The sequence below is a fragment of the Myiozetetes cayanensis genome, unplaced genomic scaffold, assembly GCF_022539395.1.
Source record: "Myiozetetes cayanensis isolate MyiCay16 unplaced genomic scaffold, myiCay2020 scf22, whole genome shotgun sequence".
Taxonomy (NCBI): domain Eukaryota; kingdom Metazoa; phylum Chordata; class Aves; order Passeriformes; family Tyrannidae; genus Myiozetetes; species Myiozetetes cayanensis.
In genome coordinates, this window is record NW_026087434.1 from 6,860,697 (window position 1) to 6,879,347 (window position 18,651).

The following is an 18,651-nucleotide window of genomic DNA, read 5'->3' on the forward strand; positions in this document are numbered from 1 at the left end:
GAAATGCCTCTGAAATGCAGTGTCATTAAGTGTTTGCTTATACCCAGGTTTGGATTGTTTTAATTAAGAAAGTGAAAGCTCTGTGTAAACAAACACTTGAGTTTGAAAAGGATTTTATTGGTATGGCTGGGTTATATACATTTCATGGTCTGCTGATGCAACAAGTGCTTTCTAAAGAGAGCAGTGCTGTCAAAAAAATGACTCAAATCGTTTTTTTCATCGGGTTTGAGTGACACAACTTGATGGATGCCGAGCTGAAGGGATGCACAGCTCCAGGGAAGCCTGAGCAAGCACCTCTTCCCCGACACCGCAGACGGGAATGCAGTTGTAACTCGCGGAGCTCACGCCTTGGCTGCTCACAAATGTGATAAATGTTCATTTTATTGAGTTAACTCCCAGCTGAAAGCCTTGATTTTCCTCTCCTCATCAGAACAGAGCGTCGGTGAGCTATTTAGCCACGGCATTTCTCTCAAACCAAAGCCTGTTTTGCTATAGCTGTGGAAACCAAGCAGTGTTTTGCCTGAGTCTGGTGCAGAGCTGTCTTCCTGTGATGGGCTGGCACCACGCTGTAGTGTCTCTCTGTTTTCCCTCAGTTTTTCAGTGTAGACAAGGCACAACTGTTTGCCTGACATTTTTCTCCTAATTGAAAAACGTCCTGATAGTTTCTGATAGTTGCCAAAACGTGTTATTTTTAGCATGAACTTTTGCAGTCACTCAGTTAACGTCCTTATCTATGAAGTTTTGGTGGTACATAATTCATTTGTTGTGGCTGAAATGAATTAGTTGTGTTCTTGTCCACCCTGTGATCTCCTTTGAAATCCAGAACTGGAGTTACAGTAGGGATCAGGTTGCTGTAGAATGTGACTGTTGTGCATTTTGGTGTGTAATCCCTACTTTTCTGTAATTCAGCAATTTGTGTTTTACCTTCTGCAATACATACTCTCCTTTTCCATTTATTTGGAAGCATCCAGCTTGACTTTACTTGCTAAATCATTCAGATGCCTAGGAAAAGGAAAACTGGTGGAGCCTTGGGCTGTGGATGTGAGCAGTTGTCATTTTGACCACTAAGGCACACAATGAGTTATATGAAGTCTTGAAACAAAAAACCTCCACAAGCAAACAAGCCCAACTCCATGCATCTGTAATAAGTCTCTTCAACTCTCACTTTCTTGATTTGCCCTTAGACTGACATTATTGTCAAGCTCTAATGGAGAAGGGGAAATCTTAACAGCTTTAAAATCACACACTGCTGTCTGCTGTGTGACCTTTTTCCAGTTGATGGTTCAATTTATTTAGGTGATAAAGAAAACACTGAGGCATGTGAAGTCTATCTTCTTGACAGATGTGAGCTTACTGAAACTTTTCCCTCATCCTTTTCTCCTTCCCCACATTCACGGTCAACCTTTTGTTTTTATAAAGTGATCCATATATTCTTCTTCGAGATTTAAATGCTTTCTAATCTTTTCAAGGTTTTCAGAACTGCATCTGGCTGTTGAGGCATGGAAAGGCAGATGGACTGATGGTTGTGGAGGTGTCCTGAGTGAGAGATGTTTTGCATTTTGTGTGAAGTGATGCATGGCTTGGTGTGAAGTGTGAGGGCTTGGTCAGGTCTGTGAGGTTATTTTTCTAAATGCCATTAAATATGGAAAAAGGGGAAATAGCCAATATTGGTGAGGCACAGTAGCTGAGAAACCTGATCTAGTGGGTGGCATCCCTGCCCATGGCAGAGGGGTTGGAACTAGATGATATTTAAGGTCCCTTCCACCTTAAACCATCCTGTGATTCTGTGATAAGGATTACTGCTAAAACATGCTCAGAATTTCTCCTGAAACTATGATTAAAACTTTAGAGATTGCTGCTAGAAGTGTTTGTTATTGTTTGATGTTCAGCACTGATTGGTGTGAGGCTCTGTTTCAGTATTAGATTACTTCTACCAGTCAGTAAAAAATATTGTTTATTGAAAGACTCATCTTAACTTCTGCTCTTACCAGAAGGACACTGAACATCTCGCAGAGGCTCAGGCTGTGAACCAAACTGCAGAGGAACTGCAACTCCTGTGAAGTTAAATTGTTCATTTCAATTTTTCTTCTCAAATTCCAAGAAATCTTGAGTTGAAGTTTATGTTCCCTGTCAGAAAGCTTTGCACTGAAATGCCAGCATTTTATAAGGCATTGTGGGAGCGCTGGTATCAGACTTTCCAAAATATTTTGGACGGATGCTATTCTTTAAATCCCTATTTTTTTCCCCCTCTTATTCTGGAATATTCCTTTACCCCAAGAGCAAAAACTGCCATGCAATGTCAGAGCTGCATATCATGGGTTTCCTCTGTCAGTAATATGTTAAATGAAAGGTGCATTAGTAGGATTTTTATTGAGTATCCTGTTGGAATAAGTAGGTTCTGTCATGCACTACTGACTCATTTCAATTGGAATACCACAGTTCAGTAAAAGAAAATAATTGAGTCATGGGTTTCTTACTTAAAGTGTGTCTGATATCATCTTTTGCAATAAAATTTTATGAGGGTGAAATGAATTTAGAAAGCTGATTTAATATGGACAGCTCTTTTCCTCTTGTGTTGGGGTGGCTCTTTGAGCTTGAGAAGAAAATGGTGGTTTTGAAAATATTTCCAATAGACAGGCATTATTGGATTAGAAATATCAATATCTATAGTTAGATATTTTCTCCCGGGTTTTACCATGCTGTCTCCTGTGCAGACAGTCTGTTGGGTAAGCACACCCTGGTTTGCTTCAGATAATTTTATCTGTGTTAGCTCAAACCACTAATTTAAATTTTTAAGTGAAGCTGGTAGGTTTTTACATATGGATATTTTTTTTTTTTTCTTTCCTGAACTGAATTAGGAAATCTTGCTCCATCCTGGTGTCTGAACAGATCAGTGCCAACAGGAGCTTCCAGAGAAGGAAAGCTGATGAGCAGATGAGAGCAGTGACCTCTGTCAGTCAGGCTGCATTTTTCAGGAAGGATGTGAACTGGCACCCCCTGAAACTTTATGAAGAGGTCCATGGCCTCATGCAGTCCTGTCTGAAGCAGCAGGACATCACTGATATAAAAATGCCAGCATTCCCATGTACCTTTGTGCTGAAGAAATGACATCTTTGCCAGCGTGATACTTTGCTGAGAGAAGGCAGACAGGGCTAAAATAAATGGTAACGGCAGAAGAGCATTTTCTTCCTGATACCTTGAATTTTATCAGGAACTTAAGCCTTGGTTTGAAGGGGAAAAAACCCAAACAAACCAAAACTCAAGACAAAACACACAACCAAGCAGTTTCTTTGTAGATTTCTCAGTTAAATTTGCCTCTGTGGGCCCTTTTGGACAGTGCCGACTACTAAGAATCTTTATACCAGCCTAGTGGACTAGTGATTGCTAATATAAATGCTACTGGTGTAAAAGCTGTGTGGATTTGAGACTGGGCTGACACCAGACAGGCAGTGCTGGTACCAACCACTCAGCAGGGCCCTTTACTGAGGTGCTGTAGCAGTTCCATGGGTGTAAACACACACCCACACGCATGGGAAATCTCCAGGCCGGCGGTGTTAGATCTCACTATTGCCCTACATTTACTGACAGTGTCCCAGTCTGGATTAGCCAAACAATCATCTCATGGTTTTGTCTCTGGTGTTGCACTGATGCAGAAGGTTCAGATCCTGTTAAGGAGCCTCTGCGCTCACTTTGGTCCTTCCTCTCTTCCTGGGAGGGATTTTGGCACAAAGGGGATTGACCAGGAGGAACCAGAAGGGCTGCAAAGGAGAGGAGCTCGTCTTGGGACCTCTATAAAGGTTTCAAACAGGGCGTTGGAAGCAGAGGAGAGCCTGGCTTTGCATTAGGGAAGGAACAGGAGTTTGGAAGAGTTGGTTTTAATCCTTTCATTTCCTTGCGCCTCGGAATTGTTTCTCTCCCCACTCTTCCTGATCCCTCTGTTACAAAGCAGAGACTCTCCCTTGCCATCAGTGTGCGTCTTCCAGTGATTTCTGGGAGCTTTGGGTAAGGCTTTTGTGAGGAATTTGGAGCTCAGCTGTCTTCGTGCACGACCAGCACATTTTCCTGAATTGAGCTCGCTCCCCTGCACGTGTGACTTATGTCAGGGTTGGCAGGAAGCTGCAGCCCTGGAAGCAGGATGGATGCAGGTATCCTGTCCTACTGAGCCGCTTGAGTGCACCAGTAAATCTGCAGAGAAACAGGAGATCTCTGCAGTGGCAGGTGATGAACGTGGCCAGGACACGGCTGCAGTCATGGCATGTAGAAATGAAACTTCTGGATTAGAGTTTCTTCTTGGTTTCACTCTTTTTGTTGTTTGGGGTTTTTGGTTTGTTTGTTTTTTCCTCCTTCTTTCTAGATTTAATTTTTTTTTTTCCTTGAAGAGTAATCACTGCCCCTTCCCACATCCCACCCCAGAGGAAGTGGAATTTCAGCAGAGTAGCATTGGAGGTTTTTCCAGTACTTTTCCAATACTTTGCCGCTCCTGTTGGTCTCTGGAAGTTCCCAAAACTACTCCAAGAACCTCTCCTCTTGTCTTCCTAGTGAAAAAAACTTTGATATCCAGTAGCATCCGTCCTGTTCAGCAGCAAGTTCAGTTCAGCCAGGGGACTTTGATCTGCATTGTTCTAGCCAGTCTTGTCCCATTTGTTTAGAATTGCATTCATCTTTGTTTACTAAGGCTCATAAATGGTAACATTTCCTCCAGGAATGTGGGTGTTGCTGCTGATGTTCATGTAGGTGGAAGACAGTGCTATGTGCTTTCCACTTTTTTCAAAAAATTACATTAGTTTGAAGAAATTACATATATTTTAAAAAAACACTAAATATAAAAGTAACTAACTCTATGTAAAAGAGGGGTAATAATTCTTCTGCCCCTCATGTAGGGGCGGTAGAGTTTCCTGAGAGGAGCTGAGAAATGCAAGTTATCATTGCTGGATTTCCTCTTCCTGTACAGACACAGCGTTTGGCTGACACGCTGCGAAACTGTGTACCAGTTATCAACGTGTTTCCAGCTTCAAGGGTCGTTCAAAAATTCCTTTTCTCAGCTGTTCTGGGGGAAAAAAAAAAAAATTATAGAGACCATTGACACCAGAAGGATCTGTCTTGACAGTGTTCTCTACGTTTTTGTTTAGAGCCTTTGCAAGGAGGCTGCTGAAATATTAATGGCTTTCTGCTTTGTGAGGCAGCACATTGCAGTGGTGAGAGCTGTGTATCCTTTCTGTGTTCCCAAAACACACGTGGTTCAGACGCCTTTCATATATTTTAATACAAAGTGGCTGGTTGAGTGGTCCGTGTTCTCCCAGAGGAGCCAAAACTCACTTCATGGATCAAGAAAATAAAGGGCTATAAGGCAATTTACCATTCAGGCTATTGTGGAGGAGGGTGATTTAAAACGTTGTAGTGGCTTGGAAAAAAGGAAAACCCAGAGCAGTGATTGAAAGGCTCGAAATGAGCGAGTTAATGTGACAACTCTCCTTTTCCTCCAGTCTGTTGCAGAGGTGATCATGCACAGTTAATGTCTCATATGGAGCTCTGGCACCTGTTTGCAGGACTTGCTTTGAAATTAAGAGTGAGACATCATTTATTTAATAGACAGCATTAAAGAATGACTTTCTGATGAAGCAAGTTAGGTGTTAAACACTTTTCAGGTGAACCATTTACTTATGTAATTATCTCTCATTTACATTATAATAAATGTTTCTCCAGGGAGTTTAGCCAATCATGAAATGCAATTAATTTTCAAATGCTCTTCAGCAACAATTGAGACACTAGAGACCGAAATCCCTCGTCAGTGTGTACATTTTTAAACTTCCTTCTGAAGAGAAGCTGTTTCAACTCAGCTGATCGTGCAGTTGTGAAATTCTAGGATTTTTAAGTGTTTTAAACGTGCCTGTCACTGCAAGTCTGGAGTGCTGTGCTCGATACCCGGCTTGTGTAAGCCTGGTATCTCCCCTTAGGTTCCAGAGCACTGAGTAGGCTCAGGATGCTGTTCCTGAACTTAAACCTAGGACTTGGTGAAGATGGAGGGGTTTAAATGCTCTTGGTTTCTGTCACAGATTCCAGTTGCTGCAGGATACCAGCTGGAGCACGGAGCCAGCTGTTCTGTAGCTTGTCCATGTATAAAATGGGAGTAACACAAATCTCGTGTCTCTGAGGTGTATGTGGACATGTGGGGGTGGAAGCAACTGGTTGGTGACTGTGGACAGCAATCTAAACATCCTGCTGCTTCAGGTTACTTAATTGACTTTCAAACGAAAATGTTGCAGTCGCTTTTGAGCATTTAGTGTGCTAATAAGATAAAATAATCTGTGGAATTCCACCTTCTACAGCTGTATTCGGTCCAACAGCTTAGAAGGCTTTTCAAGAATGGATGAATTTTACTGCAGCCTTCAGTTTTCAGACTAATAGCTGCTGTGGCTGGAGTAGGGATCTCCATTTGAATAGAACTGGATTTTTACGAGTGAACAGCAGCAGAGTGGTGTTTTTAGCTCTCACCTATGCTGAGCAGACCTGTTTCTGCAGCTGGCTCTGGTTTTCCTGCTGTTAAGCTTTGGGCCCCAGTGCAGATACTGTTCCAGCCACGCTGGATTGCAGGAGACAGATGGGCTTGGGTAGGGAAGGGCTTACAGCCGCTGCGGAGGCTTCCAGCCCCGGGCATCTGCAGATCCGAAGCTGTGGAACCTGCAAATCTCACGTATTTAGGGGCTGAAGAGGAGGAAGAGCTTTTATCCTTTCATGCTTGTAAAATCCAATGTAGGAAAGCTCTTGCCAGTGATACTCTCTCTTCTAAGCAAACAAATAAAACCACTTTGGTTGAATTTGTGCATTTTCCCGAGGCTTTCTCCTCAGCCGGGGTAAAGAGGAAAGGAGGCTTTATTTACAGATGTTGCTTTCAGAATGAGCCTTGGCATGATGATATTATCTGTAAATACATCTTTGGGCATCAGACATCTTTCCATTTATTTAGAAATACGAGATAAAGATTGTCTGACATGGGAATGAATGCTGGAGAAAGCCCTGTCCTCCGTTTTGTTGCCTCGGAGTGCATACGCAGTTTAAAATGAGCCCGGATCTGCTGTTATATCACCCTGTTGCTTCCAGCACAATACTCGCATTTTGATTTTGACCTACAAATTTTGGTACTCGCTGTTTACACTGACCTCTATATGTAGGAGACCAGAATGCTCCTGCCTTGTTTATGGATGTGTCTCTGGCGCCAAACCTGCTGGGATTTGGGTCCGAGCTCCGTGAGCTGTTGGGGTGTTCCCCGTAAATAACAGGGCAGCCCGTGGGTTTCAGCAGCGTGGATTTTGTAAGCACCTACACACAGATCACAGTCAGATCATTATGTTGATCTAAACCATTTTGTAATCCTCTACAATCTGGGTTTAGAGACTGTTATTAGTGTCACAAATAAAAGCTTGTGACTTCTTTAGTTCTCGGGATAAAAGAAGACTTGTACTATCAGAGAATTACATATTAAAATTAAAGCAACATAAACATGTGGGAGTTTGAGGATAGTTATCCCACTTTTCAAGGCTGAGCCCTGAGTTGACACTGTTGCAAGAGAGAAATGGATTAATTTTAATTTCGTAGTTGACCATGTACTGAAGAAGCTGAGTTAAACCACGAGGATAAGACATGAAAGAGTTTTAAAAATCTTTCTTTCTCAATCACTTGAAGCTTTAAACATGGCTCAAAGAAGTGTATTTTATTTGTGGGTTTTTTTAACTGAATATACAGGAAGGAAACCCCTTTTTGCCCTGGTGGGTCACAGGTTTGGAGATAGAAATGCATAGAAAGGCACTTAAGAGTTCTATTTTCTCACAAACCATTTTCTAAGCTCATGAAAAGCCTCTTCGAAGTGATCCTGATAGAAAGTGATTTCAGCTCTTGTTACATTCCTGTGTGTAATGGATATCTTGCCATTACAGACACGAGCAGCTCCCATCCTCCATCCCTGGGAGCACCAGCAGGGAGGGTGTGGGCAGCACAGCTGGCATCTCCGATGGGCGCAGCGTGCTTTGGCCTGGCCTCTGTGGTTGGGGCGATTGGGCACCGCTCCTGATGCCCCGCTGTGTGCCCACAGGTACCTGAAGGAGTTCCGCACGGAGCAGTGCCCCCTGTTCGTGCAGCACAAGTGCACTCAGCACCGGCCCTACACCTGCTTCCACTGGCACTTCGTGAACCAGCGCCGCCGCCGCTCCATCCGCCGCCGCGACGGCACCTTCAACTACAGCCCCGACATCTACTGCACCAAGTATGACGAGACCACGGGAATCTGCCCAGAAGGAGATGAGTAAGTGAAGGACTGCACCCTGCTTTTCAGGCATTAGGCTTTTGGGATCGGTCCAGGTGATGATTCCAGCCAGTTCTTGTGGAGATGAGGCAAGTCAGCAGTAAAGCAGCTTTGTCACAGACGTAACATGAGATGTAAAAGCTGTAACGGCAGTCTGTGCGCTCCAGGCCTGCTAAGGGTGACTTAGATGGGGGTTTGGCTCTTGGGAATTCACTGACCTTGGCATCTTCAGCAAAACTCAGGTGGGAAAAACAGCTCAGTGACAAAAAGCTTTGTTCCTGTAAGTCCCTGACTCTCAAGTAACAGCTCTTGCTGACTAGCAAGGTAACTTAGTTTTTCACAGGTGGAAGAAAAAAGGAGGAACTTTGTCCTCTCACCTGCCCCCTGAGTTATCTGTCCCCAAGTTTTAAAAACATACCGGTTTATTTTGTCTTCTGGAACTTTAAAGAAGGCAGTAGGGGAATGACAAGTACCCAGAGTAAGGCAACATGAGGAAGAGTTTGATTTTTTTGAGTGTTGTCTCCTCATGACTATGATAAGTTTAACTGGGGCAGAGTTGCAAGTGTTGCTGCTGTGGATGTGGCAGACCCCAGCAATGAAGGGGTTAACCCAGTAATATAACTTTAGCCACGTGATAGACGTGGAAGAATAAATAGTGTAGCCAAACTGTGGTCTAATATGGGGAGTGTTTTATGTAGAGATGTTGTAAAAAGATGGAATTTCAGTTCCCTTTCATGGTGCCAGTATAAACACACAAAAATGCTATTTATTGGGAAAACAGTATTTTTTCTTTTTTTTTTCTTTTTTTTTTTTAACTGGATTAAGTAAAGTTTTTGTGACTAGAGCAGAATGAAATAGTCCCTCAGCCTGAAGCTTCGATTTCAGTACTTTCTTCCTTGTTAGAAGAGATCTGGAAAGAACTAAAATTGGGATATTTGTGGGCTTTGGCTTCTAGATCACTGGTTGAAATCTGGCTCACACTCAGTGAATGAAAGCTGTTGTCATCTCAGAACTCTTGCTGATTTATATTTTTAGCTTGATGCTGCAATCAATATCTGAACTTTGCCTGTTCCATTTTGTTATTTTTTTAAAAAGTTGTCAGGATAGCTTGTTCCTCATCTGCCTAAGAGGGGAAACAAAACACAAGTTAAAATGATAGTGTTGTAATTCTCCTTTCTTGTCGCATGCTCTGCGTAAAGACTGCATCTGTAGCTGCATCAGCAGGAAACAGTAACAGCACCAAGTCTAGATGGGCTGCTGAGGAAATGGCAGCCAGTACCTCAGGACACCTTGGCAGTGTCTTTGTTCTTTTCCAGTCCCTGGCAGTCATTAGACCAGAATCATAAGGATCTGCTGGCTTAATAATCCAGTTGTCTTTTGGGAGGGAAACTACATCCTGTGTAGTGACATGTTTGGGGGTTCTCTGTAGCTTGGGAACACCAGTAAAGAAGGGGCAGAGTTAGCAAAGCTGTTGATAGCTGCAGTCTCCTGTATCAGCAGCGTGTCTTTGGTTAGGGTGTTGAACCCATCACCCACGTGACTAAACTTTGTCTGTTCTTCCCTCAGGTGTCCCTTCTTGCATAGAACTACTGGAGACACAGAGAGGAGGTATCACTTACGCTACTACAAAACTGGAATCTGCATCCATGAGACGGACTCCAAGGGAAACTGCACGAAGAACGGGGTCCACTGCGCGTTCGCTCATGGGCCCCATGACCTGCGCTCGCCGGTGTACGACATCAGGTGAGGGCAGGAGGTGAATTGTTATGGAAATGAGCTGTTAAATCATGTTACAACTCTGATTTTATAGCAAACAGACCCACGTCTGTCTTCCCCTTACCACATAAACTCATGCTTCGGAAAGCAGCACAGGGAAAAGAGGGAGTGGAGGTTGGGGCTCTGTGTGGAAAAGGTAATCTCTGTACCCAAAGGAAAAGCGAGGTGACTGAAGGACAGTTCTGCTTCAGCATGAAATGGAGTGATGATGGAATATCCCTTCCTAATAAGGCAAATCCACGAAACCTCCAGGGAGGATTCTCTAAAATGGGGGAAGGGATCACACTTTGGAATTTCATGGGGGATTCAAAATAGTACATCTGGAATTCCCAGGGAATTAAGTTTTTTTTTATTACAGTTGCTGTTCAACTAAAGATATTCTGACAAAAAATGCCTGACTGAAATGCACCCACTTAGGAAACGCTCTAGTATGTCAGTTTTTATGCACACTTACCTGACTCTTCCATCTGCTCAATCTGTTTGTTCATTTAACTCTGTCCCCAAAGGGAGCTTCAGGCCATGGAGGCTTTGCAGAATGGTCAGACAACATCTGAAGGAGGCATAGAGGGTCAGTCTGCGGTCGCTGCCAGCCATGCCATGATAGAGAAAATACTCAGTGAGGAGCCAAGGTGGCAAGGTGAGCGTCACTTAGGATCTGTGGGGCTGGCAAAGTCTGGTTTCTCTGGGGTGCTTGCTTCTGTCAACAGCTTTTGTATAGTAAATACAGATTGTGGTCATCTGCCACTGACTGGTTGCTTGTTTTGCAGATACAACGTATGTGTTGGGCAATTACAAGACAGAGCAGTGTAAGAAACCCCCCCGGCTCTGTCGCCAGGGTTATGCCTGTCCCTACTACCACAATAGCAAAGACAGAAGAAGAAGTCCAAGAAAACACAAATACAGGTACTGTGATCTGGATATTCTACTTCCCAGCCTAGTGGTACAGTGTATTGGAAATCTGTGATGAAGGAGCCAGGATTCTGACCACTGGATAGTTGTTTTTAGCATACCTCCAAGGCAGGAGATGTGATGGACTCTTATTTCTACCTAGGAGAAGGATAACAAACTAAACAAGGAGTTTTCCTGTGTATAGGAACCAGTATCTCTAATAAATAAATTGTTAATCATGTTACAGCTCTGATTTTATAGCAAACAGACCTGTGTCTGGCTTCCCCTTCTGCTTTAGAAAGCAGCGCAGGGAAAAGAAAACAAAAGGAAGTTTTAATCCCCATCTAGAAACAAACTCGCCCAACAGTGTTTTCATGGTAAAGGATTCAGAATCATCGGGCTGCTTGTTGTGTGTGCCTGGTGATGGGGATCATGAGGCACGGGGTGAGCAGGACTGTAGCTGGACATGCATTCCTAACCAGCTGCTGAAGGCTCTGCTTTTGAGGCACCAGGGTGTTCTGTCACTCAGCTGTCGCTGGATTTTTCAGCGTGCTGTGTCTCCCTGAACGCATTTCATCCAAATTATAGGCCCTCATTTCCTCCAGCACAACAGAGCTTTTGTTGTGGTCTCAGTGGGGCTTTTCCTTAGTTCCTTTTTGAAAAACATAAGAGCAGACCAAAAAGGCAGGAGAGAAAATGCCATGGATGTTCTCCCTTCCCTTCCCCACCCCCAGCATTCACAGAAATTTTTTGAATTGGTACTGAAAATCTGTATTTAAAAAAATTAAACAAGCGGAGACCAAAGAAACATTAATCCCAACACTTTCAGGAGGAACAGGAACACTAAGGCAGTCTTCAGGCAGCAGCTATGTGCTTTCTGCCCCTGCCTGGGCCCTTTGGGAGGGGAAGAGGTGAAAGCTTCTGAAAGAGGTGAAAGCTTCTCCCCTCCAGATCTCCACTCACTGCTGTGTTTTCCCCACCCCCAGCTGATGTGGCTCCTCTCATGCTGGCTGTGCTGGTGCTGCTATCTGCTTCCCTCTGCTGTTGTTTGAGGGAATGGTTAAGAGCATAAAGAGCAGGGGAAGTAGGTCACAGCAGAAATTCAGATCTAGGAAAAAAAAAGAACTGTTCCTGTCTAGGAGAAAGAAAACGGACTTGCCTTTTCCCTAATGACCTGACTCAGCCTCTTTTCCACGTGGCCACACTATAAACCTGGAAACATACTGCTGTAAGGGTATTATGTGTTTTAGGATTAACCAATTAACTTCTTAGCTTTCTATGAAGGTGCAGTTCCAAAACAGAAACCAGACCCAGCGTCTCTGACACTAATCACATCAGCTGTTAATATTGTTAAGTTGTGTGTGTTGGTTCAAGTTGTATTCTGTTTCAAATAGAGAATTAAGCCATGTTTCTTTCATTGGGAGACTGGAAGAAGGGGAAGAAGAGGCAGTAGCAGCTGGGTGGGGGCTGGGGAAACAGCAGCCAAGCAGATTGTACAGCTGAGGGTGGGCACCCAAACCTGCCCCTGATAGAGGACTTGTAATATCATAGGATGGTTTGGCTTGGAAGATGGCTTTAATGATCATCCAGTTCCAACTCCCTGCCATGAGCGAGGACACCTTCCACTATCCCAGGTTGCTCCAAGCCCCATCCAACCTGGCCTTGGACACTTCCAGGGATGGGGCAGCCACAGCTTCTCTGGGCAACCTGTGCCAGGGCCTCACCACCCTCACAGGGAAGAATTTTTTCCTTGTATCTAATCCAAATCTACTCTCTCTCAGTTTAAAGCCATTACTCTCAGTCTTGTCCAAAGTCCTTCTCCAGCTCTCTTGGAGCCCCTTTAGGCACTGGAAGGGACTCTTATGGTCTCTGCAGAACCTTCCCTTCTCCAGGCTGAGCAACCCCAACTCTCTCAGCCTGTCTGCAGAGCAGAAGGGCTCCAGCAGATCCATGTCCTTCCTATGCTGGGGACCCCAGAGCTGGATGCAGCTCCAGGTGGGGTCTCAGGGCAGCAGAGCAGAGGGGGACTCACCTCCCTCCACCTGCTCAAAGTAATCAAAGCACAAAGCACATCTGAGTCTGATGCATTCTCCTGCTGCCTTATTTACACAGATCTTCACCATGTCCCAGTGTGAAACATGGAGACGAGTGGGGAGATCCCAGTAAGTGTGAGAATGGAGACTCATGCCAGTACTGCCACACTCGCACAGAACAGCAGTTCCATCCAGAGGTACAGTAACCTCCTCACTCTGTTTGGTAGGTGGTAGGAAAGCCAAAAGTATTCCAGTCTTATGAAGTAAATTACTGTGCCAGGTGGGAGAACATGTGGGCTGCTTGTAGTGTAGTTCTGGGATGCAGAGAAACTCCATGTTGGGAGTAAGATGAAATTCAGCTGCCTGACAGATTTTTGTTAGGTAGACCACGTGGGAGGAGGTAAGAAAAGGGAAAAAACTCGAGTGTAAGAGCAGTCTCATGTATGGGGCCTTTAGGGAAGCACGATGTGGGTCTGCACGTGAGCGTACAGCGTCTGTTTCCTTGAATAAAAGCTTGTGGTTGATGATGATAGCACTAAACACCACTGAGCTCTTGGCTGTGAGCATGCCCAGAGCTTTCCAATATCCTTACAGAAAGTGTAATTAAGACCTTTTCGTAGTCTGCTTCATGTTACAGTGTTGAAAAGCTTTGTGGGGCCCGTATCGGCAAAGTAACCATTGTCACCGCCTGTCAAACTGGGGGGAAAGGGAATAATCCATTTGCTACAATCATTGTCAATGGTTTGTTATTTTCCTTGCAAACACGTGTCTGGAACTTTTCTGTGCTGTCAACTCTTTCCTACCTTTTGGCATTTGTAATATCCATGGAGCTTCCAGTAAGACTGGGGAGCGTCATGGCAGTTGGTGACCTTTGGGTGAGCTGGTGTGTGGTGGGTTGGTCTTTGGCTGAGCTCTAGCTGTGATGGGCATATTTGGGTGTTTCCAGAACTACAGTGGGTTTTCCTTTCTTTGAAGCAAAGCACTGAAATGGTCACCCTGAGCTCTGCTGGCCTTTGCACCTTTTATCTCTGTCCCTACTTCACTGTTGAATTTCTCTATAGAACTTTTGTACCTGGGCTGGTGGTCACTGTTATTTTCTGTTCATGTCAGTTGTCGGGTTCTTTTTGTTTTCTCCCGTCCTTAGATCTACAAATCCACCAAATGCAATGACATGCAGCAGTCTGGCAGCTGTCCCCGAGGACCCTTCTGTGCCTTTGCACATGTAGAACGTACGTGGACTCCTTCTCTCATCTTTCATGGGTATTTGAGCTGTGGAGAGCTTCTGACCAAAACAATTTAAGACACAGGGCTGCAAAACCAGAACTTCTGTGAAGGTTTTTCAAACCCAAAGTGTTAACTTTGATAATTTCTATAAAACCATGCTAGTGTAAAGGTGTTGGCAGAGCTGGAGGCAGTAGGTACTATGTAGGACTTGACCCTTAGCTCACTGTCTGTTGGAGGATCTCCCTCTGTTCCCTCTCACCTGCTCAGTTTTCTGTGTCAATTCAGGAGGATGGAAATGGACAGAGCTGCTTCTCTTCTGTGCATGGATGAACTGTACCTGGATAAGCTGCAAACTATTGTTTAAAAAGCTGAGGATAAAGTTGCTAATTATAGATAATGTATTGATACAATAAAAAAATTTAAATGCTGTTTTACTATTGATGAAGCTTTACTTAGAGTTTAAATCTTGAAGTCAGGTTGAAGAAGAAAAATATGCAGCTTTTTTCCTGCTTTTCCTTAAATCCTCTTTTCTCAGTAGCTCCCTGATTTATAGGGCATTATTTCAATCCTCACTTTAATCATCTAGTGATGCTGTTTTGGTTGTGGGAGTTCTTTGTACAGGTGGGTACTAACATTCATGAATAATGGTTAGTTCCTGTCCTATGGTTTCTACTCGGTTTCTACACTCCAGTGTCACTGCTGACTTTGCAGCAATTAGAGCAGGTTACTCAGAACTCAGTAGATTGGCTCTGATGTACTGACTCACTACATGGCCTTGAGAAAATCTCTTTGTTATTTGATTATCCTTTGTAAATGAGGGAATTAGTAATTGCTGCCTTTGTCAAGGAACGGGGAGAGTAAATTCCCTACAGGTTATGCAGTTCCTTTTATAGGAGGCCTTGTTGACAAGCAGTAATTATAGCTGGAGCTGTGGGCTGTAATGGCCCAAAACACAGCAGTGCAACTACACAGTGTGATCCAGCAAGCTTTGCAGAATGAAATCTTGATAAAGGAACAGTGTTTTGCAAACTCCTTGGTTATAATGTAGTATTTTTGATTAGGGATGCCTTAGTCCTAACAAGATTGCTGCTCTTGATATTGTACTGCTTAAAGGGAGAGTAACATTCTCTTAAAGGGAAAGTGGCACTTTGGTCATTCCAACCTGGTTGGAGTTCCATCTTTCAGTCCTTCCTTAGCCAGCTGAACACTGAGGGCCTAATTCAATTAAAATATCTGCTCTAGGCATGACTTTTGCTGATTATTTGCAAGAAATGTGTTGAAACCAGCACTTCAAAGACACTGCAGTGCAGGTGTAGTGTCGGTTCTATAGTTTTTGTAAAGATGCTGACTCGTGTTAGATGTCAATACTACAGGTCTACAGCACCTTTACCTTCTGAGCCACTGACACTTTTTCTTTTTTGATAATGGTTTGTACTGAGCACAGATGGAAACTTAACTCCCTCAGCTAATTATAATGCACCCATCAACTTTGTGCCTAGCAATGAAGGAAGCTCTGCTTAGTTCAAGAGAGCTGAATGAATAGCACACAATTCATGCAGGGAAGATAATTTTGGAGCAGCATTAATGGACTAAAGAGCAGCACAGTGTACATGTGATGGCAGTAATAATGTAAGGAGTGTTAGAGGAGTGGTAGCTGTTTGCCAAATAAGGTTTCTCTTTGCTTCTATACTTAAAAGCAGGTGCTTATAGAATATTTTTTCCTCTGAGGAGTATCTAGGTGTTCTTGTTCCTAAATGTCTTGTGCCCCACTGCAGTTTTACAGCTTTGAGTAATGTTGCCTGTGCTTTTCTCCCTTGCAGAGCCTGCCCTCAGTGAAGATCTGCAGCAATCCTCGGCCGTGTCCAGCCCCACGCAGCCAGGGCCGGTGATGTACATGCCGTCAGCAGCTGGGGATTCTGTTCCAGTCAGCCCTTCCAGCCCACACGCCCCAGACCTTAGCAATGTATGTAGCCCTGGGGGAGAGGCCTTGTCCGTAGTCTGGGTTTCTCTGAGTCACTGTTCTTGTCTCCCAAGAAGACAAATCTCAACTATCCAAAAGCCCAAAGGATATGAGATTTTTCTTCTGGTTCTCAGCTCCACGCTTTTCAGAGAGATGTTTTTTTTTTTGGAACATACATTCAGTGGCTTTAGTATCATCCTCTCAACCTCTATAAAGTTTCTAAGCCTTCCTTTCTGTGCAGAGTTTGTTGATGTGCTTTCAGGAAAGTGGAATACATCCGCACAAGAAGCCCAACTCCTTCCTGTCTGGAGGTACATATTGGGCTTAGGTTCCAAGTCCTCTAATTAAAGGCTGTGAGCCAACAACCTCCAAAGCACATAACTACAATTGAGTTTGTTTACATATGTAATCTCAGAGGCTTAGCTTGTGCATATTGTGTGTTGCATTATAGGATATCCTTAGCTCCCTTCCTCTCCGACTGCTGGGGATAGCTAAACCCTAAAACATGTTAAGTAGTGCCCCAGACTGTTGGTAATACTTTATTTTAGTTGTCCATCCAAGAAGGGAGATGTTTAAATGGTGAACAGATACTCAGATAAGAGGCCCATGGAATGCAAGACTACATTTTTACTTAGGTTTTTTTCTGTTTGTTAAGTCTTTCCTGTTTGCACTGCTCTTGATAAGGTGTGTAACCTTTTCAAATGGTTGGTTGAGGTTTTGAGGAGGTCAAATGACACAAGTTTAACTCATTTAAAACTGGTCAGAATGAGGTGAACTCATTTAGGACCTCTGTTTTATCTTATTCCCTCTCTTTCAAAAGAGAAGCTGAGTTTGATTTTGTTGGTGCCAAAGCCAACATAACAGTTCGTAGTTGTGCTGAATTTGATTGCAGCTAGAATTCCAAACAGATCTCGAAAAGTCTGGATGTAATATTGTCTCTTACTAAATAGCACTGTGGAAAGCAGTAAAAACCAAATCCCCTTCATCTTATGAACATATCATCTAAATTCTCTGAAAGCTGCAGAGAAGTTGAAGATCTCTCCTACTTATTAGACCGTTTAGGTCTTTTCTATCTCAGGCTCTTAGTCTTTTAAACAGTCTTTCCTAATCCTTGGCTATGTGCCAAATGGCAACACATGTCTGTCTGTGACTTCATCACTCCACAGGGCATCTGCATGTAGCTTGCAAACAAATATGGCTTTGCTGGTGATCATTTTACATGATGAATTAGTCAGAGGAAAAAAAAAAAAAAGGGTCCCTGTAGCCGCCAGCCTCACGTGGCCTGTTCTGTTTTGTATTTGTACTGTAGGTGTGGAATAAATCAGGAACTCTGCCAACTAGCCCCACCTCCACCACAGTGAGTAGTATCTTTGCGACTGTAGGGAAGCGTGGACAGCAGAATGTCTGGATAAAAATAAACCCAAAACATTGTAGGCTGCTCCATTTTTTTTTCCCTTTTTTTTTTTTTTTTTTTTCTTCCCCTAATGCCAGCCCAGACTGTGCCACATTTGAATCTGTGATGTCTGGAGCACAGTCATGCTTGTCAGTGCAGGTGAATAGTTTTTTGTCCCAGAGAAATGGGATATTTGCATTGATCCAGGTGGACACATTCTCTAAAGCTCATCTTACTGCTGTCTGTGGCTTCATCTACAGTGCAAAACTAGCCTTGTTGCATGTGATTGTGGTCCCTGGTGTTAGTCCAAAGAATGGAACTGTTGGAAATCATTGAGGATTTTTTAATGCAGCTGTTGATACAGCTTTAATGTCTGCATTAAAGCTTTCAGATTTCCAACTGGAAAGCAAAAAATGCAATATTACACAATAGCTCAGGTATGTTTGGTTGTTCTGACTGCCAGAGCACCTTTCCAGGTTCCACACTACTACCCAGAGTCAGACAGCATCCACTGTAGCCTAAGGAAAGAGAAGAGAGTTATGGTCAGTTGGAAAGTTGGATCAGTCACATCTGAGGCTTCAAAAAAGGATAAATGTCACTAGAGCTGTAGTGAAAGGTAGCGACAGTAAAACCATAATTGTGGGACTGTAAAACTCCATTGGAGCTTTTTCCTGTTTTTTTTTTTTTAATTACTGTTTACTGAAAGCTTGTGTAGTTTTGTTGACCGTCAGTGTAATCAATCTACAAACAGTGAAGTGAATTGAGCCCTTCCATGGGGTGCCTCTCCCCTTCGTGTCATTGCTCTTGGCTGGCTGTACTTTCCTGACACTTGTTCCTTCTGTCAGATTCTTTGTAGGAACAGCAGTCTTGGCAGCCCATCTAATATATGTGGGTCTCCTCCCGGTGCCATTGGAAAGCCCCACAGCTTGGAGACCATTGGTTTTCCTCCAGACTCAGTAACAGCAGCCGGCAGCTACAAGAAGGCACCGGGGTTTGAGCGAGAAGATCAGGTGGGGGCCGAGTATTTGAAGAGTTTCAAATGCCAGGTTAGTAGGGAATATTGGCTGGAAGAGCTGGGGGG

The 18,651-nt window shown here is 43.7% G+C and overlaps 1 protein-coding gene across 1 annotated transcript in view; it reads left to right on the forward strand.

The window, feature by feature from the left end:
- The window catches only part of UNK (unk zinc finger), a 42,587-nt gene that overhangs the window by 9,851 nt on the left and 14,085 nt on the right, over nucleotides 1-18,651 (forward strand). The window contains exons 2-10 of the mRNA XM_050319039.1: nucleotides 8,087-8,296; nucleotides 9,863-10,039; nucleotides 10,579-10,709; nucleotides 10,840-10,975; nucleotides 13,073-13,190; nucleotides 14,138-14,222; nucleotides 16,038-16,180; nucleotides 17,487-17,534; nucleotides 18,416-18,616. Of these exons, the coding sequence (XP_050174996.1) occupies nucleotides 10,592-10,709; nucleotides 10,840-10,975; nucleotides 13,073-13,190; nucleotides 14,138-14,222; nucleotides 16,038-16,180; nucleotides 17,487-17,534; nucleotides 18,416-18,616 (849 nt within the window). The 5' untranslated portion in view covers nucleotides 8,087-8,296; nucleotides 9,863-10,039; nucleotides 10,579-10,591. The remainder of the gene's footprint in view (nucleotides 1-8,086; nucleotides 8,297-9,862; nucleotides 10,040-10,578; nucleotides 10,710-10,839; nucleotides 10,976-13,072; nucleotides 13,191-14,137; nucleotides 14,223-16,037; nucleotides 16,181-17,486; nucleotides 17,535-18,415; nucleotides 18,617-18,651) is intronic.